The 22,601-nt window shown below is 44.5% G+C and overlaps 1 protein-coding gene across 8 annotated transcripts; it reads right to left on the bottom strand.

Annotated features, from left to right (window-relative positions):
- Window positions 1-205: 205 nt before the first annotated feature.
- LOC128251630 (diacylglycerol kinase theta) lies at window positions 206-22,333 on the bottom strand. Of its 8 annotated transcripts, none has more exons than XM_052978686.1 (18): window positions 22,033-22,323; window positions 18,669-19,540; window positions 12,432-12,511; window positions 12,257-12,359; window positions 11,765-11,871; window positions 11,619-11,703; window positions 11,343-11,543; window positions 9,053-10,570; window positions 8,141-8,410; window positions 7,639-8,068; window positions 7,108-7,429; window positions 6,809-7,038; window positions 6,601-6,749; window positions 6,229-6,504; window positions 5,163-5,448; window positions 4,917-5,073; window positions 4,746-4,853; window positions 206-2,511 (listed from the first exon to the last, which is right to left on the bottom strand). In XM_052978686.1, exons 2-18 carry the CDS (start codon window positions 18,778-18,780, stop codon window positions 2,332-2,334), a joined length of 4,614 nt encoding a protein of 1,537 aa, XP_052834646.1. In that variant the 5' UTR covers window positions 18,781-19,540; window positions 22,033-22,323; the 3' UTR covers window positions 206-2,331. The 8 variants fall into 8 exon arrangements, with proteins under 8 accessions (XP_052834646.1, XP_052834648.1, XP_052834645.1 ...); XM_052978688.1 differs by having other exon boundaries at window positions 6,325-6,504; window positions 22,033-22,322; XM_052978685.1 differs by having other exon boundaries at window positions 2,369-3,772; window positions 22,033-22,325.
- Between the last annotated feature and the right edge of the window lie 268 nt (window positions 22,334-22,601).

Genomic DNA, 22,601 nt, shown 5'->3' with positions numbered 1-22,601 from the left:
ACGAAATAAGGCGATAAAAACCAAATCTCCTGCGGGCTGCGATTCAATTTGCTGGGAGCTAATCGATCCAGTAGATGCCAATTTTGGAAGGCATCCTGGAGGATGGGCCGGATGACGACGCCGCGGCGCCATGGTCGTCGAAGGCTACGCAATCTAGGATGATAGTGGGTCAAATTGTAAAGCAAAATCATAGGTTTTTTCTTAATGGTTCAAATATAAGAATTGGCTCTGGCGCATGTTTCGTTCAATCCATTGCATAGCCGACGACTGGCGGCACCGGGCGCGTCCTCCGATCTCTGCCGGAAGAGCAGAGACGTATGTCACGGAAATCGGTCGAGTGTGCTCCGATTAACCCCAGGCACTGAGCCCCTTAATCGCAGCCGGAGGTGATTTGCCGAACGCAAAGGGTGGTGGTGTTCTTTTTTTTTTCATTTTTTTTGGTGTGTTAAGCTCAAACTCCCGCCCTGCCGCCACCCCACCCACCTGTCCGGAAGCCGAATCCGGACCCGAGGGCGGGGCCAGCAGAATGGGCCTGGATTTGGATTTTGGTGAACACTGCCATGCGATTTCCGTGACCTTTCCATGGCAGTGCGTGTCTGACGGCTTGGGGGAAAAACTCTGGTCTGTTCGTGGGCGTGTGTCTCTCGGTGTGACCTTGTGTGGGCGGCGGGCCGGCAACCGGGTGCGTCCCGCCCTCTGAGATCCGGCTATTCCCGCACCCAACTGGGCCACGTCGTCGCTCGTGTAGTGTGCCAGAGATGGGGCGAGTGCGCAGGCGCATAGTCGCTAGGGCGGGGGATCCGCACTCGACCCTTCCCTGGCCCACATCCCTGGCTTCGTGTGTGTGTGTGTGTGTGTGTGGTTGGCGTGTCGTTCACATAAGACGTAATGTAAAATTAGTTATAAAACTTTCAAAAATTGTTTTCTTTATAAGCGCTTTAAAGTTGAAATTGTAGTTTTCGGATTTTGCGTCTCCACATTCCACTAGTCGGATTTCACATCCAAAATAAGTTTTCTTCATTTTTAGACAAATGCAGGTGAAATACTTGCGATGCCGTTACCTACTCTCGAAAATGCATTTTACTATTTCGCGTGGTTTCACTTATTTATTTATTTTTTTTTTGGACGCACAGCAGCGGAGAAAATTCATACCAATTGCACAATCCAAAGGTGTTCTATTTAATTCAATGGCAAACAGGACAAGCTAAGCCCGCCTGCGGTTTTCAATTTTTGTTCGTCCCAATTAGTATTTAGCCAACTATGCAATTTGCAGCTTTTTCCCCTCTCCAAATTTTCAATATCAAATCGATCCACACAACACAAAAAAAGTTTCGTATAAATTTTCCCGCATCTGCTGCACGTTTGTATCTTGACCTGGCTGGGTGTTTTTTCTGTTCTCGTTGGTTTCGCTGGAACACAACAATATTTACCTAGTTGGTAAAAGCATTTCTTCTTCTTCTTTGTTTTTTTTTTTTTTTTTGACATAATTTGGGGTTTCTCACTTGGTTTTTACGCGATTTCATTTAGTTATAACAAACAATTTTCAACAATTTTGTACTTTTTGTTTTGTTGTTTTTTTGGGTTTCTCTAGCTTTAGCTTTGCTTCTCTTTGTTTTTTGTTTTTTTTTTTTTTTTCATTCTCCCTGTTTCATTTACTACTGTTTGCGCTTCTCTCTGTTTAACGGTATCACTAATCGGTTTCTGCTGTTGCTTACATAGGAACAAAACGAGAAGGAACATAATTGAACTTGAATTTGATACAACTTTGGCCAGACTATTGCTGAGTGTTTTGAAATTGAATATCTTCTTTTACACTATACCCTCTATTGTTTGTATTTGTGTTTAACATTTGAATTACATAGTTTAGTTTTCTGTCTGTCCGCAGCTCTTTCTGCTTGCGGACATTGTGGGGATTCGAGCTGTTTGAGTTTAACGTACTTATTACAGACGTGGAAAGGCGGCGGCCGGGTTCGCTGAGCTGCTATAACTGATCGAAATTCGATATAATTCGATCTAATCTTTTGGACTGGACTCCTTCATACAAGTAATTTTGATTACAGCTTTTGATTTTCGAGTTGCCTGCTGTTTGGTCAGTGTGGACTATGGACTATGTGGTTTCTGCTTCTTCTTCTTCTTCTGCTCCTGCTCCTTTTGCTTCTGATGCTTCTTCTGCTTTTGTTGGTTTTGTTGCTTTTGCTGCTTTTGCTGCTGACTGGGTGGGGGATCGGGTGGGCTTATCGTGGGTGGGGGTGTCTGTGGGGTGTAGGGTGGTGCAGTTTTTGGTTCTGCGCTGGAATTAGCACGTTAAATCAGACGCTCGCTGTACCATATTCAGAAATCCGTGTTGTTCGTACCGCCGTCGCCCTCGGCGCCCTCCCCGGCCACGCCCACCTCGCCCACACTGGGCGGCAGGGCCAAGGACAACTGGGGGGCGGCCGAGCCGGCCACCATCATGGTGGGTTCCGTGTTCCGGCGTTTCATTTTAAGCTTGTTCTTTTTCAACATGGTGGCCTGCATTCAACGGTAATCATATTGATTTTGATTTACATTTTGATGTTACGAGAGATATAAAGGGGAAAAAAATTTAAAAGGCAAGCGTCCGGTGTATCAATTAGTTAAGATATTCATTTTCACAGAGTAAATTGGTTCGCGTTTGTTTGGTATTCGTGTGATTTTGTGTATTTTCATTTGGTTAGAGAGAAAAAGAGAGTAAGAAAATAGAGCATTAACGTAAAGGAAATAATTTTCGTTTGCCTTAGCTTAGGTTCGTTATAAGTGCTTCAAAAGCTAGCTGATAAATCAGGCAAAATGCAACGGAACTCAATCAACTAAATGGTTTCGGTTATACATATTTCGATACTGAATGATGGATTACGAAAGCTTGCATTTGAGAAACGGAACGGAAACGGAAATGGAAATTGAAACAAATTTGACCAAGTTCCTTCAACGGAAAAATGTAAAGAAAATTATTAAATAATCGCAAAAAAAATTAATCAAATATTTGTGGACAACTTCTAGACGCAGTGGCTTGCTGTGTGTCTGTGTGTGTGTGTCTGTGTATGGTGTGTGTTTATCGTGTGGGTGGTGTGTACTGAGGTGGATTGTGGTGGCCTCAGTTGGCTAAGTTCAAGTTCAATAGCGGTGGTCACAGTTCTTATTGTGCAGTGGGTGGTTGGTTTGGTGGGTGGTGTGTGTTTCTGGGTGGTGGTTCAAAGTATTTAGAGCTTGACAGCACCAAATTTTATTTACAACTATTTTTTCTTTTTTTGTTTTTACTTTAAATTTCTTATTTCTTTTTGGCTCTTTAATGCTATTTCTCGCTTTTGGAAGATAAGCTTTTATTTGCTTTCGCATTGGAGTTTTGCTCTTGTTTAAATATTCGATTTGCGGTTACAAATTGGCCATCGCTCTGCTGATCTGTTATGGGTGGTTATACTTTTCGGGGGTTATTGAGTTATCTGGCTATCTGGTTTTATGGATTGAAACAGGAGAACCAATATCGCAGCCCGGTAGCCAAGCTCTATGTGCTGCCAAAGCCGGCAGGTAGGGCCATCGAAGCCTCCTTTTCCCCATTCTCGGCCAGCTGCTGCTGCTGTTGCTGCTGCTGTTGCTGCAGTTGTTGTTGAGACTGGGACTGCGGGGATCCCGATACCGAAACCGATCCCGATGCCGATCCCGATCCCTGCTGAGCCACTGAAACACTCAGTACTGCCGGCGAGATATGCGGCTCGGTGTTGCGGCGCTTACTCTTCGTTTTCTTCAGCATGGTGGCCTAAATATATAGCGTAAAACACACACATTGTCAAATCCGACATACACGCAGGCACACGCACATCAAACAGAGAAACATTTTAGAACGCTACTTAGTTGTTCTTTTGCCAATTTCATTAGTTTTCAACTCTTTCTTTTTTTTTTTTTCAGCTGCCATCAACAAATGAAAAATGCAGAAAAAACGTGGCTATTTTACATGGTAAGGGGGTGGCTCGGGGTGTTTCGGGTGGTGTGTGCTCTATTAATTAATTACGACACATCGAATGGGATTTACCAGGGGACAAATTACAAGCTTAACATACAGAACACGCATATCCAACGCACACGCAGAATACATATTGTTTTGTTTTTCAATCAATGACAAGTGGTTTTGATTTTTTAGGGTTAAAAAAAAAACATAATTAAACCATTAGTTTTTGTAAATACCCTGAGATTTGAAGGAAGGTACATTTCTTTAGCATTACTTTTTATGGTAAATTTTATGTTCTAATTTCATATTCAATATTCGACTGATCATTGTCAGTAGTCAAAACAAACCGATTGCCATCTTGTTTTAATTATCAACAAATACTGTTCGTCTTTTTTGGACTAAGGAAATAAAACAACAGGCATTCCTAATTTTATGTCCTAATTGTAGTTCTTTTTGTTGTGCCTAAGAATGACTTAAATCTAAATTTTAACTGTCAAGTATGTTGTGGATTTGGGGTCAATTACTTTTCGTAAGAGGGTGTATTAATAAAAATAAAATCAAAAGATAGGTAAATTATAAGTGAGGGTAAAGCTCGAAAACAATAAGAGTTAGAAAAGCGCATATTTGGGCATGGTTATGGACTTGGTTATGTTTCATTTGTGTGTAAATTTAAACGGGAAATGAGGGCATTTTTAAGAAGCAGGCATGCCAAGGAACAAAGGAGTAGCAGATACATGCATGGAAACGGCAAAGGCTAAGTCCAAATCGGAAAGGAGCCACCTACCTTAAGGGCCGACTTGAGGACGACCACATCGCCGGGACTCTGGATCCAAGGCTCTCCATCCACCTGAACGGGCATGTCAGTATTAAGGTGTATCTTGATATGACCGCCCTACGAATAAAATTTATTATATTAATATAATACATCTGGAAGGGACTAAATGTTGATGATTACCTGGGCTATGCGCATAGCCGTACGAATTCCGGATTGGATTTGACCCAAGTGGACCACTCCCGTAACGCCCACCACTTCCAGCATGCCATCGTAATGGTTGGGTGTGGAGAACTGGTCGTCCTTGTCGGGACCCCAGGGATTGGCACCGCTGCCCCAGCTGGAAATGGGTTATAAGTTTCAATGATCCAAACGAAATATACATAACACTATAAAAACAATCAAGCATTAAGTTTTCTGCTAGCTTACCTTAAAATATTCAAGATGATGATACCATCGACGGGTGGCAATTCGACAATCTTGCCATCGACCTCCAGGCGCAGCTCCTTGTGCAGATCCTTGACAGCCTTGCGACCTACGATCTTGCGCAGGCCCATCTTCACATAGTAGCCCTTATTGCGCAGCCGCGAATTGAACTGGTTGGGATTCTCCTCTCGCGCATTGTGGAAGTCCAGGCAGAGGTCCGCATCTATTCCAATGCCGAAGTAGTTGTTCATCACGAAGATCTGTGAGTTGTCCTCGTTCTGGGCACCACCTGGATGGAACACGAAGATCGGTTAACTTATTTTCGTTACCCGTTTTTGGAACAAAACACATTGACACATGACACCGAACATTGAACTCACAACATCGAGGTGGATGATATCCACTTAATATACATAATAAATTTACCAAAGTTTTGGTAGGATTTTTCGGTGTCTTGACTTTTTGGAGTTTTCCTTACCTTTTATTGAAATCTTAAGGGATTTTGGTCATGCAAATCCACTCAGGTATACATATTTTCACATGAAAACTAAACAGCATACATCATTGGGTACCAAACTGGACTTAAATAGGGACTTGGGGCTATCTAGGGGTAAAGTGATGCGATGTTTTTGTACACAGAACCGTAAGAGGAGTACTAATTGATTAGTAAAGATTATTTTCTACGACTTGAACTATATCAATTGATTCACTGTATCTTAAACCATCTATTAAAATTAAAAATAGTTCTAACTAGTGTTGTTTTGTTAATATTGGATATTTAAATAACTTAAGACTTATAAAAATTGATTATTTTTTTTCTATTTTGAAACCTAAGATTGGTAAAGTTTTCGATATCGTATAGTAGTTTTGTGTAAAACCAGCGAAATATTACAGCCGGATCAAAGCACGGATTTAATTACAACACAAAAGAAAAGTGTTGGGATATGGGTATGTGGGACTGGGACAGGACAATCGGGTCGGAATCTGTGGGGTTAGGCTCTGGACGGGCTTACGAGGATGTTACGTAAAGAAAGAACACACGAACGAAGTTTTGAAAACACCAAATGACCTGATATATCACTCGATGTCAGAGCCGGTAATTGATGATGCTGATTGGTTTGTTGCGATTGCGATAGGTGTGCTTGGTGTGCCTTCTTCTTCTTACCGGTTGTTTGCGAGGGCGCCTTCATGGCCGGCTCCTCGGGCTTGTCCTCCGGATGGAAGACAACCGTCCAGCGGTCCAGCCGGATCTCCTCCGCCTCGATGACGTCGCGCAGCAGGTTCAGTGGATCCTCGCCGCCGGTGTAGCCGGAGCCCCAGCACAAAACGCGAGCCAAATCATTGCCTGCACGAGTTTGGGTGGGTTAAAGCGATGGATTGGTTATATTTTGTGGTACCATATAGTTAGTAAAGCTGCCATTTTCACAGATCTTTGACTTACCAGTTCCCAGCGGCACTATGGCGCATGGTGGACTGGAGCACTCCGAGTCCTGGCCCACATTGTCAAGGCATTGCAGCACCCAGCCAATGGTGCCGTCGCCGCCGCAAACTAGAATCTTGTAGTTGGTTATTTGCCGGAATACATACAATCTAAAAAGGTATGTAATTTCGATTAGTGGATAATATGTAACTCTACGATTTGAGCCTACCCAGGCAGAGGACCGCCGTTGTCCAGATCGAAGACCTGATAGGGATTCAGCAGCTTCCTAAAGCTGGAGATCAGCTCCAGTCCCTGGCAGCCACCGGACTTCACGTTGACGAAGACCAGCAGTGGCCTCACATCGGAGGGCACCATGCTGGGCTCAATGTTCGGCAGCAGCAGCACCAGCAGCTTCTTGTCCTCGATTATCGTCTCGCGGAGATTGTAGAAGGCGCGAACCTGCAACACACACATTCCCACATGAATGGGGCACTTTTTTTTGGGGCTGCCATATTTCGAGAGACTCACCGCCTTCATGGAGTCCTCGAAGGTGAGCACCACGGAGCCGTACTCGTAGTAGATCGGTCCGATGCTGATGAACTTGTTCTCGTCGGTTACGTACTTGTTGAGGATCTGCTCGTAGTTGCGCTGCGACAGACCAGTGGGCAGATTGCCCACGAACAGCGCGATGTTGGGACCGTGCGGATCCTGCTTGTGCTGCATGTAGAAACGCATCAGCTCCATCTGGCGAATCGAGTCCTTGCCCAGCTGCTTCATAATATCCCAGGGCCTTTCGTTCCACGACAAGATGCGCTCGGTCACCCCGCGATCGAGCAGCACCTCCGAGCATCTGAAGAATAAGGTGGTTTAGTATTAAAGGATATATATATGACATAGGACAACTTTTGTTTGTTTTTTTTTTTTTAAGTAAACATTTATCAGTGATTAGCGCACTGTTAAACTTGCTTTACAACGCTTTTTGCTAATTAAAAGGCGCTTCATTTAAGACATTTGTACTTTTCTTCTACCATCAGCGTTAAAAAAAAAAAAAAAACGCACCTGTAGTCCTGTATTTGGTTATCCTGCAGCCCAAACTTGTCCAGGGCGTCGCGTATCAAATCCTTAATAACTGTGCTATTATCTACAGGAACACTGACATAGGGATCCTCCAGCATCGAGCACTGCAGCTTGCCGGGGTAGACGCGCACATGGCCGCGGTCGCGGTCATGGAACCGCAGGTAAATGGCCGGCCGCTTGCCCTCCAGGTGCGTCAGGTTGAGCACGGGCGTGGGATCCAGCATCGGGGTGTCCTCCATGCCGGCCGGTGCGTACAGGTCGGTCAGGTAGAAGGCCTGCGGGTCGCGCGTAATGTGGAATGCCCGCAGCGCGGTGGTCAGCAGCTGCTCCAGCGTGTAGGTGCGCTGCACGATGATCACCCGGTACTGCTGGCGTCGGAATGAGTTGTTGCCATCGAACACCTTGATCATCTCTGTGGATGCGAAAGTATCATAAATGAATTTTAATAGGGGGCCATAAACAGTGTCCAGACTTTAGCTCCTACCTATATCCTTTTCCTCGCGCTCCTTCTCCTTCTTCTCGCGATCCTTCTCCGACTTATCCGACTTGTGGCCGGAGCCGGAATCGGGCCTGTAGTGCCCGGAGGAACCGCCTGCGACCGATGCCGAGGCACCAGCTGCCGACGAGCCTCCTGCTCCGCCGCCACCTGCGCCACTGCTACTGGGTCCATGTCCCGACTCGGTCTTGCTGGCCGACTCCTCGTCCTTAAAACGGGGTGTGTCGCCGCTGCTGAACTCCTCGGATATGCTGCGTGCTGGGGGTCACAGGAAGGTGGGTCAGTAACTGGCCAGATCCTCGCAGGAACAGGCAATTTTAGTAGCAACAAAAGCGGCCTCGGCCTAGTGTTAGATACTTAGTTAAGCTCGGAAAAGTAGGCATCACACAACTGGTTACATAACGTAAATGGTTTAGCAGTATTATAAACATTTTAAAATTTGTCATCTGCTATAAAGTAATTTTTTTTTTTTGAACATGAATAAAAATGTAAACTGTTAAAACCTTTTCCGGCTTAAAATGTACAAATTTGGCAATTTAAAAACACTTATTTTAAAAGGTTTTAATTTGCTTATATAAATACTTATTTTTCCGAGTGCTTTTCATGCGGTTATGTGGGTGTTAATGATTAGTGGCATTGCAATGTGGGGCGGAATGGTGCGGATGATTAGTGGTTCAATGGTTAGCGATTAGTGGGAAGTGGCTTGGTGGCTCAACGAAAAAGGGGTAACGGGGTAACCAAAACCAAAACCAAAGCCAAAACGCAGTGGTTAGCGCAAACTAATGACCAGTCGTCTCGCCCAGGCCCTGATCCCTCTGTTAGCAGGGACTGAGACTGAGTCGGAGACAGAGACAGAGACAAAGAGAAGTTGAAAGAGTACGAGTACGGTTGGCTAGTCACCTCTGCGCTTCTGGTAGCGCGGCTTGCGCCAGCCGACGGAGAGACCCTGCCGCACCTGGCGGAGCAGCCGGCCCAGGACATGGCCATCGCTGGCGTCACTGGCCCTGGACCGACTGCTGGCCCCGCCGTCGCTGATGTCGCCGGCGAAGGCCAGGTCATCGCTGGCCCCGCTAACCCCGCTCGGCCGATCGTCCAGGTAGAGATCCTCGAAGCCCACGTCGTCGTCCACATCGGTGGCGTCCAGTCGCCGCGCCAGCGTGTGGTAGTTGTCGTCGTACGCCTGGTAGTTGCCATCCTCGTCCTGGATGGTGATCTCGATGTTCTGCGACAACCTGTCCAGGCTGTAGTTGCTCTTGCCCCCCGCTCCGCCGGCGTTCTTGGGCGATCTCTTCGAGCGACGGCGCTGGAACAGGCCGCGTCCGTACTTCTTGTAGCGCGCGACGGCCGTAATGGCCGCCGACTCCTGGAAGGACTTGCTCCTCCCCACCGGCGACAGCTGGAGCAGGGTGGCCGGGGCCGAGGGCGAGGCCGAGGAGCAGTCGCTGGAGTTGGAGTTGGACAGCGGCGAGCTGAGGGAGCCGCCCTTGCCCGGCGCCTTGTGCTTGGCCATGAGTATGGGCTTGGGCTTGGGCTTGGCCTGGGCCAGAGCCCCAGTCTTGGGTTGCTGGCGTCCGCCCTGGACGCTCAAGGCGTGTCCGGACTTTTCCGGGGCAGTGGTGGTTGGCTTGGCGGACGGAGCAGCCGCTCCTCCCGAGGCATTGCTGTTATTACTACTATTATAGCTAAGGTTGCTGATCAGGTTGAGGCTGCTGTCGAGGTCGTCGGTGTTGGTCAGCTCTCCGCCCGTGTCCGAGGTCTCGTAGCAGCTCTCCCGCGGCGCCGTCTCCGCCGTCTCCATCTCCATCTCGGCATCGCCGTGGTAGTCCGTCTCGCTGACGTCCCGTGGCTGCCGGCTGCGCAGCGATCGCCGGCGAAGCGCCACGTCGCAGTGGTCGTAGTCGTCGCTCAGATCGCCGCCGCTTATATCACAGACTCCGCCGTCTACGTCGTCCTCGTCCTCGCTGGGCGAGATGCCCCCGCCGGAGGAGCCCCGTTTCCGCCTCCGCTTGCCCTGGCCCAGTTTCCGGAAGAGATTCGTGTAGAGCAGGTGCAGCGAGGAGTTGGCCGAGGGCGACTTCTGCAGATTGCCAACCACATGCGACGTGGACGTGGTCAGCTGCAGCGCGCTGTCCTGCTCCGTGTTCTCCTCCTCGGGCTCCTCCTCCGGCTGATCCCGATCCCGATTGCGATCCTGCTCCGCCTCGTTGCTCGTTTCGCCGACTGTGAGGCAAGAGGGCGTGGGCGAGTGGCAGAGCGAGATGGAGCCGCAGGAGGTGGGTGTGGGCGGTGTGGAAAAGAGAAAATGTTGTTTCGATTGCTCGCGCCTCTGCCTGTGGAGCTCGAGCAGCTCCTTCAGGCTGAGACCCGCCAGGGACACCGATCCCGCACCCGGAATCGGGCAGCTCAAATCCGGACTGGCTGCCGGTTGCGCCCAAACCAACACACACAGAGAGACACATCATCAATCAAACGGAAAACGCAAATATTTTGCATAAAACCCAAAAGAGAGAAAAGAAAAGAAAAAAACGTAACGAAAAATAAATCAAAAATCAAAAAAAGTATAGGGAAAATTGAGGAAAATCATCGGTGGGATTGGTGAAGAGTGAGAGAGAGTGGTGGTCTGCCATGATCTGAATGAGCTGGATGAGCTGGAGCGATGTGATTTCTGATCATTGGAGTTACTGTTTTCGGTTTCTTTTTTTCAGTGATCGGAGTGTGCACACAACACAACATCGATAGCAACTTTTTGGGGGTGGGTGAGTATTGCTACATCGCTATAGAGGGTGAGTGCGCCAGCCTACACTGAGAAAATGAGTAAATAAATATATTGCCCTCAGTATATTACATCGTGATTGTTGAAAAAAATATTAATATTTTTAAAGAAAGGTAATTCCTTTGTCATTTTCAAAATGGTTGTATTAAGTTTTGAAATATAATTTTGCTAAATATATAATCTTAAGTAATGTTTTAAGAAAAATAATTATTTTGGTGTATAAATTTGTTTGAGATATTCTCTTTCAATTAAGTGAAACTGATACAGAGTTCTTAGCAACAAAATGGGTAGAAAATAGTAGCTGGGGACTCTTTTTTTCTCAATGTAGGATATGGCCGATTAAGAAGTTGATTTTGACTGGACAGGGATATCTGAGATCGCCGGAATATCCCTGTGTGGACAGGAAACTGTACTTACGACACGAGTAGTCACGCACGAGCGAAGTCTTCGATTTGACCTGGACGCCGATAATGGCCTCGATGGGCACCTCGGTGCGCGGAATCGAGACTGAGTGCGGAGGTAAGTAGATAGGTTGTAGAATACCAAAATTACATTCGGTTGGCAGGTACACGCGACATCCAGCATGGGTCGTCATGCCACACCACTCGCAGCGATAGCCTGGTTGTAAGAGAAGAAAGTGCCACAAATAAATGAATTCTGAGCGCGGTTTGGGTGTGGATGTGGCCAACTCACCAGTGAGACATTCCGAGGACCAACAGGTTTTCTTGCAGTAGGCGCATTTGGACGTTGATGGAAGATTGCCCTCTCGCCAGTGATGCTGTTCGGGTGGTATATTGCATTATCCTACTGATCCTGGCCAGACTGGTGAATGCACTCACCTGATGCTTCACATTAAGCAGCTCCTTGCCCGGCACATAAGTGGCATTCTCGGTGCAATCGGGCACGGCAAAATCTTGGCACTCAATATGCGCGAAATATTCGCAGACTGTGGGAAATTATATTATTGAAAGGTCGAACAAGGAGGAAGTGTTAGTTACTAACTCAAAATGGTCAGGAAGTCTAGGTGTTTGTGCTGACATAAGCCCATGTTACCTAAAACCTAGCATACTTATGTGGTGATAATAAATTGGGCTCAATAACATTCCATTGAATCCAACTTAGTGAGATATATACATAAATGGGCAGGATATTGGTTTTGTACATCTATATAGTAATGAACATGCGCTTGATGCGTCGAACAAAGTGTCGCAGCTCAATAAGTGAACAGCAGTGAGTGACACGAAACAGGACTGCGCCAAAACCCATCATCAGGGGATCGGGGGACAGGGAAACAAGGGACAAGAGACCAATACATATATACTGTCACTTACCTAAACAATGCACCGCTGGCGTTTCATCCAATCGCTTACGGCAGACTGTGCAGAATTTTCTCTTGTGATGAGTTGGCTCGGACCAACAATGGGCAACGGGATTCTGTGCGGAATGACACATGACAGCTATATTCGTTCTGGATTGTGAATGCGAGTGCCACTGATGGCTACGTACCTTTATAATGCATGGAGCGATGCCGGAACAGGGCGTTACCACGCTGCTGACACATCGTTCGTGAATAATAAAGTTGCAAACTGCAAGTGGGAAGAGCAGAGATAGAGGTGTGGTTATGCAATGTTTCGGGAAAAGTTCAGAAGCTATTTTAATGAGATTACAATGCTTAATTGTTATCTAAATGGAGCAGGTACAAGTGCCATTACGTATACGTAATATCCCCCAGCCTTAAATAAATGGGAACCAGACGAAAAGATTATTTAAAAATATACAGTTTGTATTTCAATGGCTTGGGCACTAAAGCTTTGTATGGGTCAAACAAATTTCTCACTTTCAAAAAGTTTACATAAAAATGGATTACGTATACTTAACATACCTGAATTTCAAAATCTAAGGTAGAGATTTTGAATAATTTAAAGTGTTTGTTTGGTTGTCAAAAACAAATAGTATTAACCGAAATAGAAAATTTAAGAAAAGTCAAGAGAAATTATTACATCTTAACACATTTCCAATAGTAAGACAAGTTCTCTAATTTTCTAATAAAAACATTGTTGCTGATCCCTTACCTAACATCTACATCTTAAAATCTTTAAAATAGTTTTTTGTATAAATATTTTGAGTTCCGTGAGAGAACTGTGTTCCAAATGGACCTCCAGGACAACCACACCCCACTCCGTCCCTGCGAGCAACCGCAAAGTCACCGCGTCATTGGCAGCCTGCATGCCATTCATAGTTGCCGAGTTCACGGACGAAGGCACATTCATTGAAGCTCCCCGCAGGGCAGCCTGAGGGGGGTCGAGGGGAACAGAGGGGGCAAGTGGCAAGCTATGAGCTAAGTGGCCAAGGCAATGGAACTGGGCGAATGGGAGGACTAAGCTAAGGCACAAGGATAACTGCACGCACAAAGCCCGGCTGCCCTTTTTACCCGCCACTTTGGCGAAAAGTGAATCCTAGCTGCACTGAAAGAAATAGGATCTGATTGGGCCCTGATTTTATGAAAAGTATTGTTTCTACAAAAACATCTTCACTGGTTCCATTCATTTATCTATTTCATAAAACTGGTAGTTTTAAAACAGAGTTAAGATCGACAATGATTATCACATGAAAGTTTGCATTCATACCCTTTATATTCAGTTTATGTTTGATCTAGACTAAAATTGAATTGATGTAACCTATTTACTCAGAAATATGGATTTATATTGCAAAGATTCCAACTGATCTAAAGGAAATCGACAGTTTTTTTTAGTGGCTACCAGAAACGAAAACCGAAACCCGGGCAAAAAAACGCAGCACCCTCCTCTCTATATTCAACATACTTACATACCTACTTGTACATATGCTTGTGTTTTTTGTGCACCAAACTTAACATAGATATCATAGTTCTATTTTTAGACCGCCGTAAAAGTTGTATTTACACATAGACAAAAGTCGGGCGGCATACAATAACAAACACTTGCTGCGTTTGTATGTACTATAAATGCATAATTATCTTGTGTGGGGGGTGTGCAGAAGGAGGTGAGAGGAAGAAAGCTGAAAACTAGGCCGCTGACCTGAGGCGCAGTGCTGACGTCATGAATGAACTCGTGAATGTGTTTTAGTTTTTGGCCCGTTTAATAAATAAAACAGCGGGCAGTCGTCGTCAAGCAGTGCAAGCAGGGTGAAAAAAGAGAGATGGAGAAGGACAAACGTGACGCTCGCCTCGCTGCAATGGAAATGCAAAACATAACTGTAGCTTTACTCAGCTAGCTAGCCGTCTCGCTCTGGCCTGAGTTTTTTCCAAGTTTTTTGTCGGTCTGTTGTTGTTTTGTTGCACGTGCGGTGGGTGGTTGCTTGGGTGGAAGTGCAGAAGCAACAGCTGAGCGTGTATACGCCCTGTGGGTCAGCGGTTGAAATCTAATGCATTCCTGCATTATGTATACCAGCAAAAATTGTGTGCTTTCTCTCGCTCTCTTTCCCTCTTTCTCTTCGCTTTTTTTTTGTGTAGATAAGCATAAGCAGACAAACAACGACGCCAACGCATGGGGAAATTTTCGATATGCTTTTCTTTATGCTTTCCTTCTGTATGTTTGAGTGTGTGTTTGTGTGGGGAAATTTTGGGTCAGAAACTCAACACACTTTTACTTTTGCCTCGTTTCTTTTTCCTTTCCCTTTGGCCAAAGGCAATAAACCAAAGAAAAACAAAAGAGAATAAAGAAGAATAACAAGAAGCAGCAGCACAAAGCCATACTTAAAGCACACACCAACATATAGGCGGAGGAAAAAGGACGAAGGAATAAAAAGAAGCAGAGGGAGTTGGGGGTTAGGGACAATTGAATACGCTCAAGTTGACATGCGTAGTGCGTGAAGAGGAAGCACAATTAAAATTGATATTTGCCCAGAGCTGAGTTATACAATTCAATTGAGATGTAGCCGAAAAATACTTGGGCACAGCAGGAAGCGAAGCTGAAGAAGAACAACTTCGTTGAATTAAAAATAGCTGGACACACTTAAAAATAAAGTGACAGTTAGATGGCGCTTATCAAACACGCAAAAATCATATTCCCCAAATGTCACTGCACAGCAACAAAAAAGGGGCCAAAATTTCATTTTTTTGGCCAAAAACCAAAGTAGCTATGGCTCCTACTCCTCGCTGTAGCTTTAGTTTGTAACTTAAAGCTTACAGTTTGTAAACAAATAAATTCAATTTAATTTCTAATAATTGTTAACCAATTTCCATGGACATGTCCTGGTACGACCACTAAATTATAAATTTGAGCTAACTATTAGGTTTATATCACATCAACGTTAAGCAATTTCAGAAAAACTAATTTAATTTCATAGCAATCTATTTTAATGATTGCATTGACTATTAAATAAATGCAGTTTCTATTTCGGTGTTCAAATGGGAGGGGATAACATTTATAGAATATAGCATAGTTCCTTGTACTCTTTCCTTATTTTGCAATGCTTAACTGGCGTTTAATCGGACTTGTCTTGATTTTATTTTGGTCGGAAGCGCTTTAGACTGGAGATTTTTACCGGCTGGCCTGCAACGTCAGCAGTGCCCTCCCTTTTTATCGCTCATTTGGATATTCCTCCTCGCAGTCGTTCTCAGCGATGTGCTAGCCAAACTGACGACCCCAAAGTCTGTTTTTAATACTCTTATCGAGGAGCGAAATGTACCAAAATCATAAGTGTTGTAGTTTTTGTATACAAACTTATTTTAATTAAAGCTCAATAGCTTTAAATATTTATATTATACTTATTGGTCTATGTTCAATTATTAAATTTTCCAAATAATGAAAACAAGTCAATATTGATGGTTGCTCTTTTTTCAACAAGAAAGTTATAAAATTTGTATATTGTATATGTTCCATATTAATTAACTCCTCAACATGTTTTAGATGATTTTGAGGAAAGGTACGTTTTTGTAGACCTTTCATTATAAATATTTACTTAGGCAGTATGAAAACCATGCTATAGTGTATTAATTGATCGTTTTTAAAGGTTACCCTTTGTTGCCTTTCTCGTTGTTCGCTATTCGCTTTGGTTATGAATGAAGAGCGTCGACAACGAGGCAATTAACAAGGCAAATCCCCCTTCCATTCATCACCCCCATTCCAAAAACGCCAGCCCCTCACACCACTAGGTTTTCGGTTCCGCTGGCATCGTCGTCATGTTCCATGGGGGCCATTGATGACGCACTTTTAGCCCTTCGCTGCTATCGGCAGGGGCACCTCGCTCGGATTCTGATTCGGATCCGGATCGGAGGGGAGAGGGATGTGGGGTTGGGCTGGGTTGGATTGGGTTGGGTTGGGGTTGCATTGAGGTGGTTGGTTCAGGGGCGCTGCTACCGGCATGTAGATATCTTAAGGACCCCCCTACCCCCCTAGCTCATGCAACCAATTTGATTTGGTTGCGCACCTGCTGCTCTTGTTGCACACCGCCTCCGCTTCCCCTGAAAAACCAATTCACAATTCGCCTGCGGCCTGCTCTGCATCTGTGGGTGTAGGTGTTTTGCACAGTGTACGAGAGTGCATTTCGCATTTGACCTACTTTCGAGAATCAGAGAGCCTGTGCACTATTTCTAGTCGTTTTCTGGGTAACTGCGTGGGCCGGATAGCTACATCTGCAGTTCCAGCTTCATCCAGGACCCAATTAGATATGAAACTTAATTATGAGGGCAGTTTGAATCATTCGCCCACCTAAAAAACGCCTCTGCACAATTTGCATTCAACCAACGCGGCGTATGAGTGTTGTGAAGCAAAGGAGCTACGCCCCCGAGAGTATGCAATACACACTTCACATATTCTTAGCACTCATCATGCTATATGGTATTTACAAACATATATGTCTACTTTATATAAAAATAGGATGTTTCGCCGTCATTAACACTTTGCCAAAATGCACTGAAAATGTCATAGGCAAGTGCAAAGAAAACAAATCGAAATTTCGGGATGTTTGTCTGTCGAGCGGGCAATAAATTCGCTGGCGAAATGGTGGAATAAACGAATGAGTGCATTTATGGAATCTCGTTTTTGTTCATTCATATCTTTATATTTTATGATCTCTCGCATTAGCCATTAAAGTGAACAGATCAACAAGCCATGGTTCGCTAAAGAAGACCAAAGGATATAAACAGCTAGGTTTTAAATAACGTTTATATATTATTGAAATTCTTTTGATTGTAAATAAATTCTATTACATTAAAGGAATTACAAATTACAAATTACATTATAAATCAGTTTGTTATCAAATGATAAATTTGATATTTTATTTTGGACTCTTTCTAATCAGAAATTTTAGAAATGTATATAACTCTTTTTCAAAAAAAATAACAGTGCTAATAGTGATAAAGAATTAGAAAGGTTGGAGAAGAATGTGGCTTCTAAGGCCGCATAAAACGTCAATCGTGATTCGCGATAATTATCATAATAGCAAAAGCCAGAGCCACAAATTCGATTAACAAAATTGCATAAATAAACAGAGATTCATCATGATGCAAGGCGCCTAACACGCTTCCCATTGGGAGATTCAGATGCCTCAGTTTTGTGGATTTCATATCTTATTTTGTTCCTGCTTCGTTTTGATTCCAACCGAATCGCTTTGGTTTGGCTTAAATTGCGCTGGGCGAGCGTTGTGCTCTGTTTTATAGATTTCCATGGCAATGGCACAAACGTTTACCCGAATCTACATTTATACACAACGAATCGGAGCTGACTATGACGTCGTTGGCGCTCCGCTCACGTCACGACAGACACGGCCAACAGCCGTACAATTTGAAAAAGTTCAAAAGCGCACACTTCTCGGCCGCAAATAGCCCGATGATGCTGCCCCTATACCATACTATAGCCTATACTACACTACATGCTGTCGGTCCATGCAATCTGTACAATCCACACAAACTATAGTTGACCCATTGGTCATGCGGTGATGACGTTGGATCTGCCGGGTGAAAACTTGTTTAGTTTTATTTGGGAAAACAGAAATAGATGTATTTCAATGGTCTTAGCTGCTGTTCTGAATTTGCGTGGATTCCGTCTTTTAATATTTTATATTTTAACCATTAATATAATTTTTTGTACGATTTAGTAATTTAACTTTTCGTCTGCTAAGTTCTTTGGTTTTATGTCAAAATTAAAATTTTGAGTTCCTCCTAATATCATTAGTCATAAAAATACTAAAGATAATATGAAAATCCCTAAATTAACTTATATTATTTTATTACCCATTCAGACGGACAACTCGTCTTTATACTGTTTAGAATTCCGTCAATATTCACTGCTGAACTTTTCTTGCCTTCAGATTAATACACAATTTCTTCCCGCAATTCTGTTTTATTGTAATACTTGTGCAAGTCTTTGTTTTTACAACCTCCTCATCGCCATCATCAGCGGCCGCGTTTCCATTCCAAGTTTATGGCAATTTAAAAAGTATTTTCAAAACTAGACGGAATGTATTTTTACATCTGCCGCTGCCGTTGAAGATGTTCGATGATTTGCGTGTTACCTTTTCTCGGTTCTGTTTAGTGCCCATTAATTACAACTTATTTTGAGACTAAACCGAGAACTGATAGACAGGCACAGTTCAGGAAAATTAAAGAAGACTTTGGTCTTATAATAGATTTCGTAAACTAAAATAGATGCATCTAAACTTAATTTCCTAGCAAAAGCGATCGAAACAATTAAAATGAATGACTATGCCAGTATGATCCCCACACCTTACTCAGGTATTGCATATAGGGCATTTGCTACTCACCTTCGCAGATATATCCCTGCTGGATGAGGCCCCAGAGCAGATCCGAGCAGTGGTGACAATATGTTGGCTTATGAAATGTCTTCTTCACGAATGAATGCCCACCATCCGCCATTTTGTTTGCCTGTGTCCGCTGCCCGCCCTTCTTCCGGTCCTTCCGCTTCCGGTCTATCCTGCGCCTTTTTGTGCTGCCTTATGCGTAGCTGTTTCTCTGTGCGTTGGCCTCCTTGAGGTTGCTGCGATTTCTGTTGCTGTTGCAGTTGGATCTGCAATTTGTGTTGCTGCCGCAGCTAAAACTGCAATATTTTTGGCTGTTGCAGTTGCAATATATGTCGCAGATGCAATATCTGTTGCTGCGGTCTAGATGGGCTATTTCGAAGTGGGATTCTTTCGGTTTGGCAAGTTAGGCCGCTGCTGCCGGTGCGGGCGTCGACGCCAGCTGAGGCAGCGCTGCCGTACCGACCGAGGGCGTTCGATTGGCGTGGGCGTGGCAGGGCGAGAATCCGGCCAGCTTGAACTGCTCTTTCTGATCCTGCTGCTGCTTCTCTGATTTTTCCTGTTGCTGCTGTTGCTGCTGCTGCTGTTGCTGCTGACAAAAGCGATGCGAAAGTGACGACGGCGAAAGTGACGGCGACGACGGCTGCATTTTCATCCATTGGTCAGGTGGCGGCTCCCCTATCCGGACATTTGCTTGCCGGGATCGGTGTAATTCCTCGCGTTTACTTTAATTATCGTTACTAGTTTCTATATACATATTGGCTATGTATCATGTTGGTTAAGATTTATGCATCTTTGGTTTGCTTAAGCGTTTTCGGTTATTACTTTCTTTGGTGGTGAGTTTTTACTGTTAATTATTTACAATATCTGGCGCTGCACTAAACAAAAAATTGGTAATTTGTAATTATAAATTTCCATCATTTATGTGTGCCATTTTGGATGTATTTATTATTTGTATTTTGTATATAACACTGCACACAGGCGCGGACACACACGTAGGCACACTTCACTCGGCGGGCGGTCTTCACTTTACTACTACTAAAATCGAACGGCCGCAGCAGCAGCAGCAGCAGAAGCTCGGAAAATGTTTTTCTTCGACTTCTTCGCTCTTTCTTTGCCTTTCCACTTTCCGCTTTCCTGCGCTGATATGTGGGCGCCGAACCCCCCCCCCCCCCCTCCCCAAAAAAAAAAATAGCAGAGCCAAAAAAAGGAAAACGTTTCCCGATAATAAAATCCACAAGAGCGGGAGTTTCCACAGGGAAAAGCGAAAGAAAGAGAGAGAGAGAGAGTAGTCTGCGCGAGAGAGAAAGCACGCATCATGCATGGTGAATTGGCTAAAAAAGTTCCCAGTATTCTTGGAACACCAGCACCATAAAAAAGTAGTAGACATCAATATAATAATAGAAGTGGCAAAAATATGATATCAACAGCGTGAACTGGTGGGTGGGAGAGAAAGGGAGCGAGAGAGCGAAAGCCCAAACTGCATTGCTTAATTTTTCCCAGCGCGATTCTATTAATTTCCATAGCCGCGGCGCCCTCAAGTATGCAACATGTTCTGCGGTGAACCAATTATCAGCCCCCACTACCGAACCGCCCACTGCGAGCAGAGCTGGCCAAGGACAACCCAGTCAAATATTATATCATACAGGTCCTAATAATAGACGGAAACAAAGGTAACGACACTTGAATTTTTCAACTTGATGACAATAAACGATAGCTAACGGAAAGCAAACCCACAGTGTGTGTATACGAACAGTTAAGGTCGGCATAATAGCCCTTGAGAGTAAGAATCTTGGTCTTAACAGTGTGTGTAGGTTTTAAACTGTAATTTTCTAGTAAACTAAGGCTTTATTGTCAGCTCTGATGGATATTTAGCTAAACATAATGCTGAGCTGGAAATTAAAAAAGTAATGAAATCAGGTAAAGGTAAAACTGTAAACTATCTTTTGCATTTAAGGTTTGTGGTCTAAAACGTTGTATAAAAGTCTGACCATTGGCTCTATATCTCCATAGAGCACACTTTTACAATGGTTTTGGACTAACCTATGATTTCTTAATTTATATTTTTTACTGCCCAAGTATAAAAAACAAAAATGTGGAATAAAAAATGTATAATTTTGATCCGTAAAGATAACCCAATAGCAGAGGTAGAAACTGCCCATTTAGCTAAAAAGTTGTGAACTTGGACTGAACAATACTATTATTTGGGCCGCAACTGTATGAGTGGAGCCAGCCTGACGACGTGGAATGTCCAGGACCCGTTTCCCGTGTCCATATATATATAAATATATCCTGGCCACCAGGCGATGTCCTGGCGTCATGCGCACCTTCCAACTCACCACACAGCCGCTCGAACTCAACTCCACCACTGCGGAGCGGTTCAACAAAATTGGCCAAGTTTAAGGATAAATCACAACGAGCAATATTTTTGCAACAAATGCGATGAACGGGGGTGTGGGGGGTGGGAGTGATGAAAACTTTGCGGCTTTGCTTTTATTCGGGAAATTATTGTTTTGATTTGGGCTGGGAGGGAAATACTGAAAATTATGGATGCTAATGGGGGGCCCAAAAAAGCAAGATATATAGATTTCAGAGGCTGTGTATACACACATTCTACAACTGTAGACAAAGCAGCCGTACTTCGCACCCACTGGGGCCATGGTGGCGCCCACCCCGTCCTCAACACCCACCGCCCCCCCTGGACTTGCCACCCACTTTCCCACCCAATGCTGCGCGCTTCGCTCTTTTCGGGCCGCATGAGCAAATCGCAATAGATAGAGAATTTTTTTCTTTCTTTCTTTCGCTGGCGCGGCTTGATTCCTTGCCACCATATATGATACATATGTATATGTATATGTATATCATATATTATGTACAAATGTATCTAGCCATTGAGCGAGTGGCCTTGTCTTTTTTCATTGGTAATGCCTTGAAGGAGTTCATTTCGTTTTTGGAGCCCGATTCGACAGGGAAAGTCAGGCCTGAAAAATGCAGCACTTGGCACATATGACAACGTAATTTTCACACACACACTCGCGATTTTGGAGAGAGAAATTTTATGTACCATACATTTTTGAAGCTGCAAAATTTTGCACACTCGATTTTCACACTGCTGCTGCTGCTTTTTCTAATTTTCCATTCGATTTTCCCCGCACTTCAGACTTTTTCATCTCCGGATGGAAAATTTTCACCGCACAAGGAGGGTTTAACCGAGTTTTTCGCGAGCTTTCAACGGGTTTTTCCCGAGTGTTCCACGAGTTTTGTGCACTTTCTTGCACACTTTCGCCGCCTGCTGCGTGTGTGTGACAATTTTCCTGTGTGCTGGGCTATGAAAATGGAAATCCAGTGAAAATCCGCAACCGTTACGTACGGAAGAGCACACCTAGCTGCTGTGTGTGCTCCGCTGAAGACGATGGCGCTCTGCGGACGGGCCCGCAACTTTCTCGCAGCGCAGCGCCTATATCGCTGCTCCGCCTGGCGCTCTTGCTCCGTCCCGCTCCCACTTGACGGGGCTCCACTCGCCCTGTCTCGCTCGTCGGTGTGGTGGGTTCAAGTTCCTGTGTGCGTGCGCGCCCAACAACAAACAGGGGGAAATTTTGTGGAGCTCCCGTTAGCCAGAGAGCAAGGGAGAGCAGGATGCCAGCGCTTGTGCCGTCACATTCTCCCTCTCTATTTCTGGCTCTCTCGCCCGCCCCCAAATAAAAATGAAATCAACAATTTGTTGGTCGAAGAGCTGCCAACTTGACCCCAAATAAATGTGGCCAAGTCGCTATGGGAGGAAAATAGCCCAAAAGAAAAATTGTTTTGGAGTCAGCTAAACAAATTAATTAAATTGTTTAAATATTGCTGGATATAACCATTTATTGGATAACTGAAAATATATATTAGAGAACAAGTAAAGTTGAAAAGTAATCATTTTTCTGAAAGCTTTTCCCAATT

Source organism: Drosophila gunungcola, chromosome 3R (genome assembly GCF_025200985.1).
Source record: "Drosophila gunungcola strain Sukarami chromosome 3R, Dgunungcola_SK_2, whole genome shotgun sequence".
NCBI classification, from domain to species: domain Eukaryota; kingdom Metazoa; phylum Arthropoda; class Insecta; order Diptera; family Drosophilidae; genus Drosophila; species Drosophila gunungcola.
The sequence above is the reverse complement of the archived record's forward strand: the minus strand, read 5'-3'. Positions and strand labels throughout refer to the sequence as shown.

What these genes read in the sequence shown, in the direction of transcription:
- LOC128251630 (XM_052978685.1), bottom strand. Translation starts at nt 18,780, where the DNA reads ATGGCGGATGGTGGGCATTCATTCGTGAAGAAGACATTTCATAAGCCA. An exon ending in TCGCTCCATGCATTATAAAG is followed by an intron (nt 12,360 to 12,431) that starts GTACGTAGCCAT and finishes CATTCCGCACAG; the next exon opens with AATCCCGTTGCCCATTGTTG. An exon ending in AACCAAATACAGGACTACAG is followed by an intron (nt 7,430 to 7,638) that starts GTGCGTTTTTTT and finishes CTTATTCTTCAG; the next exon opens with ATGCTCGGAGGTGCTGCTCG.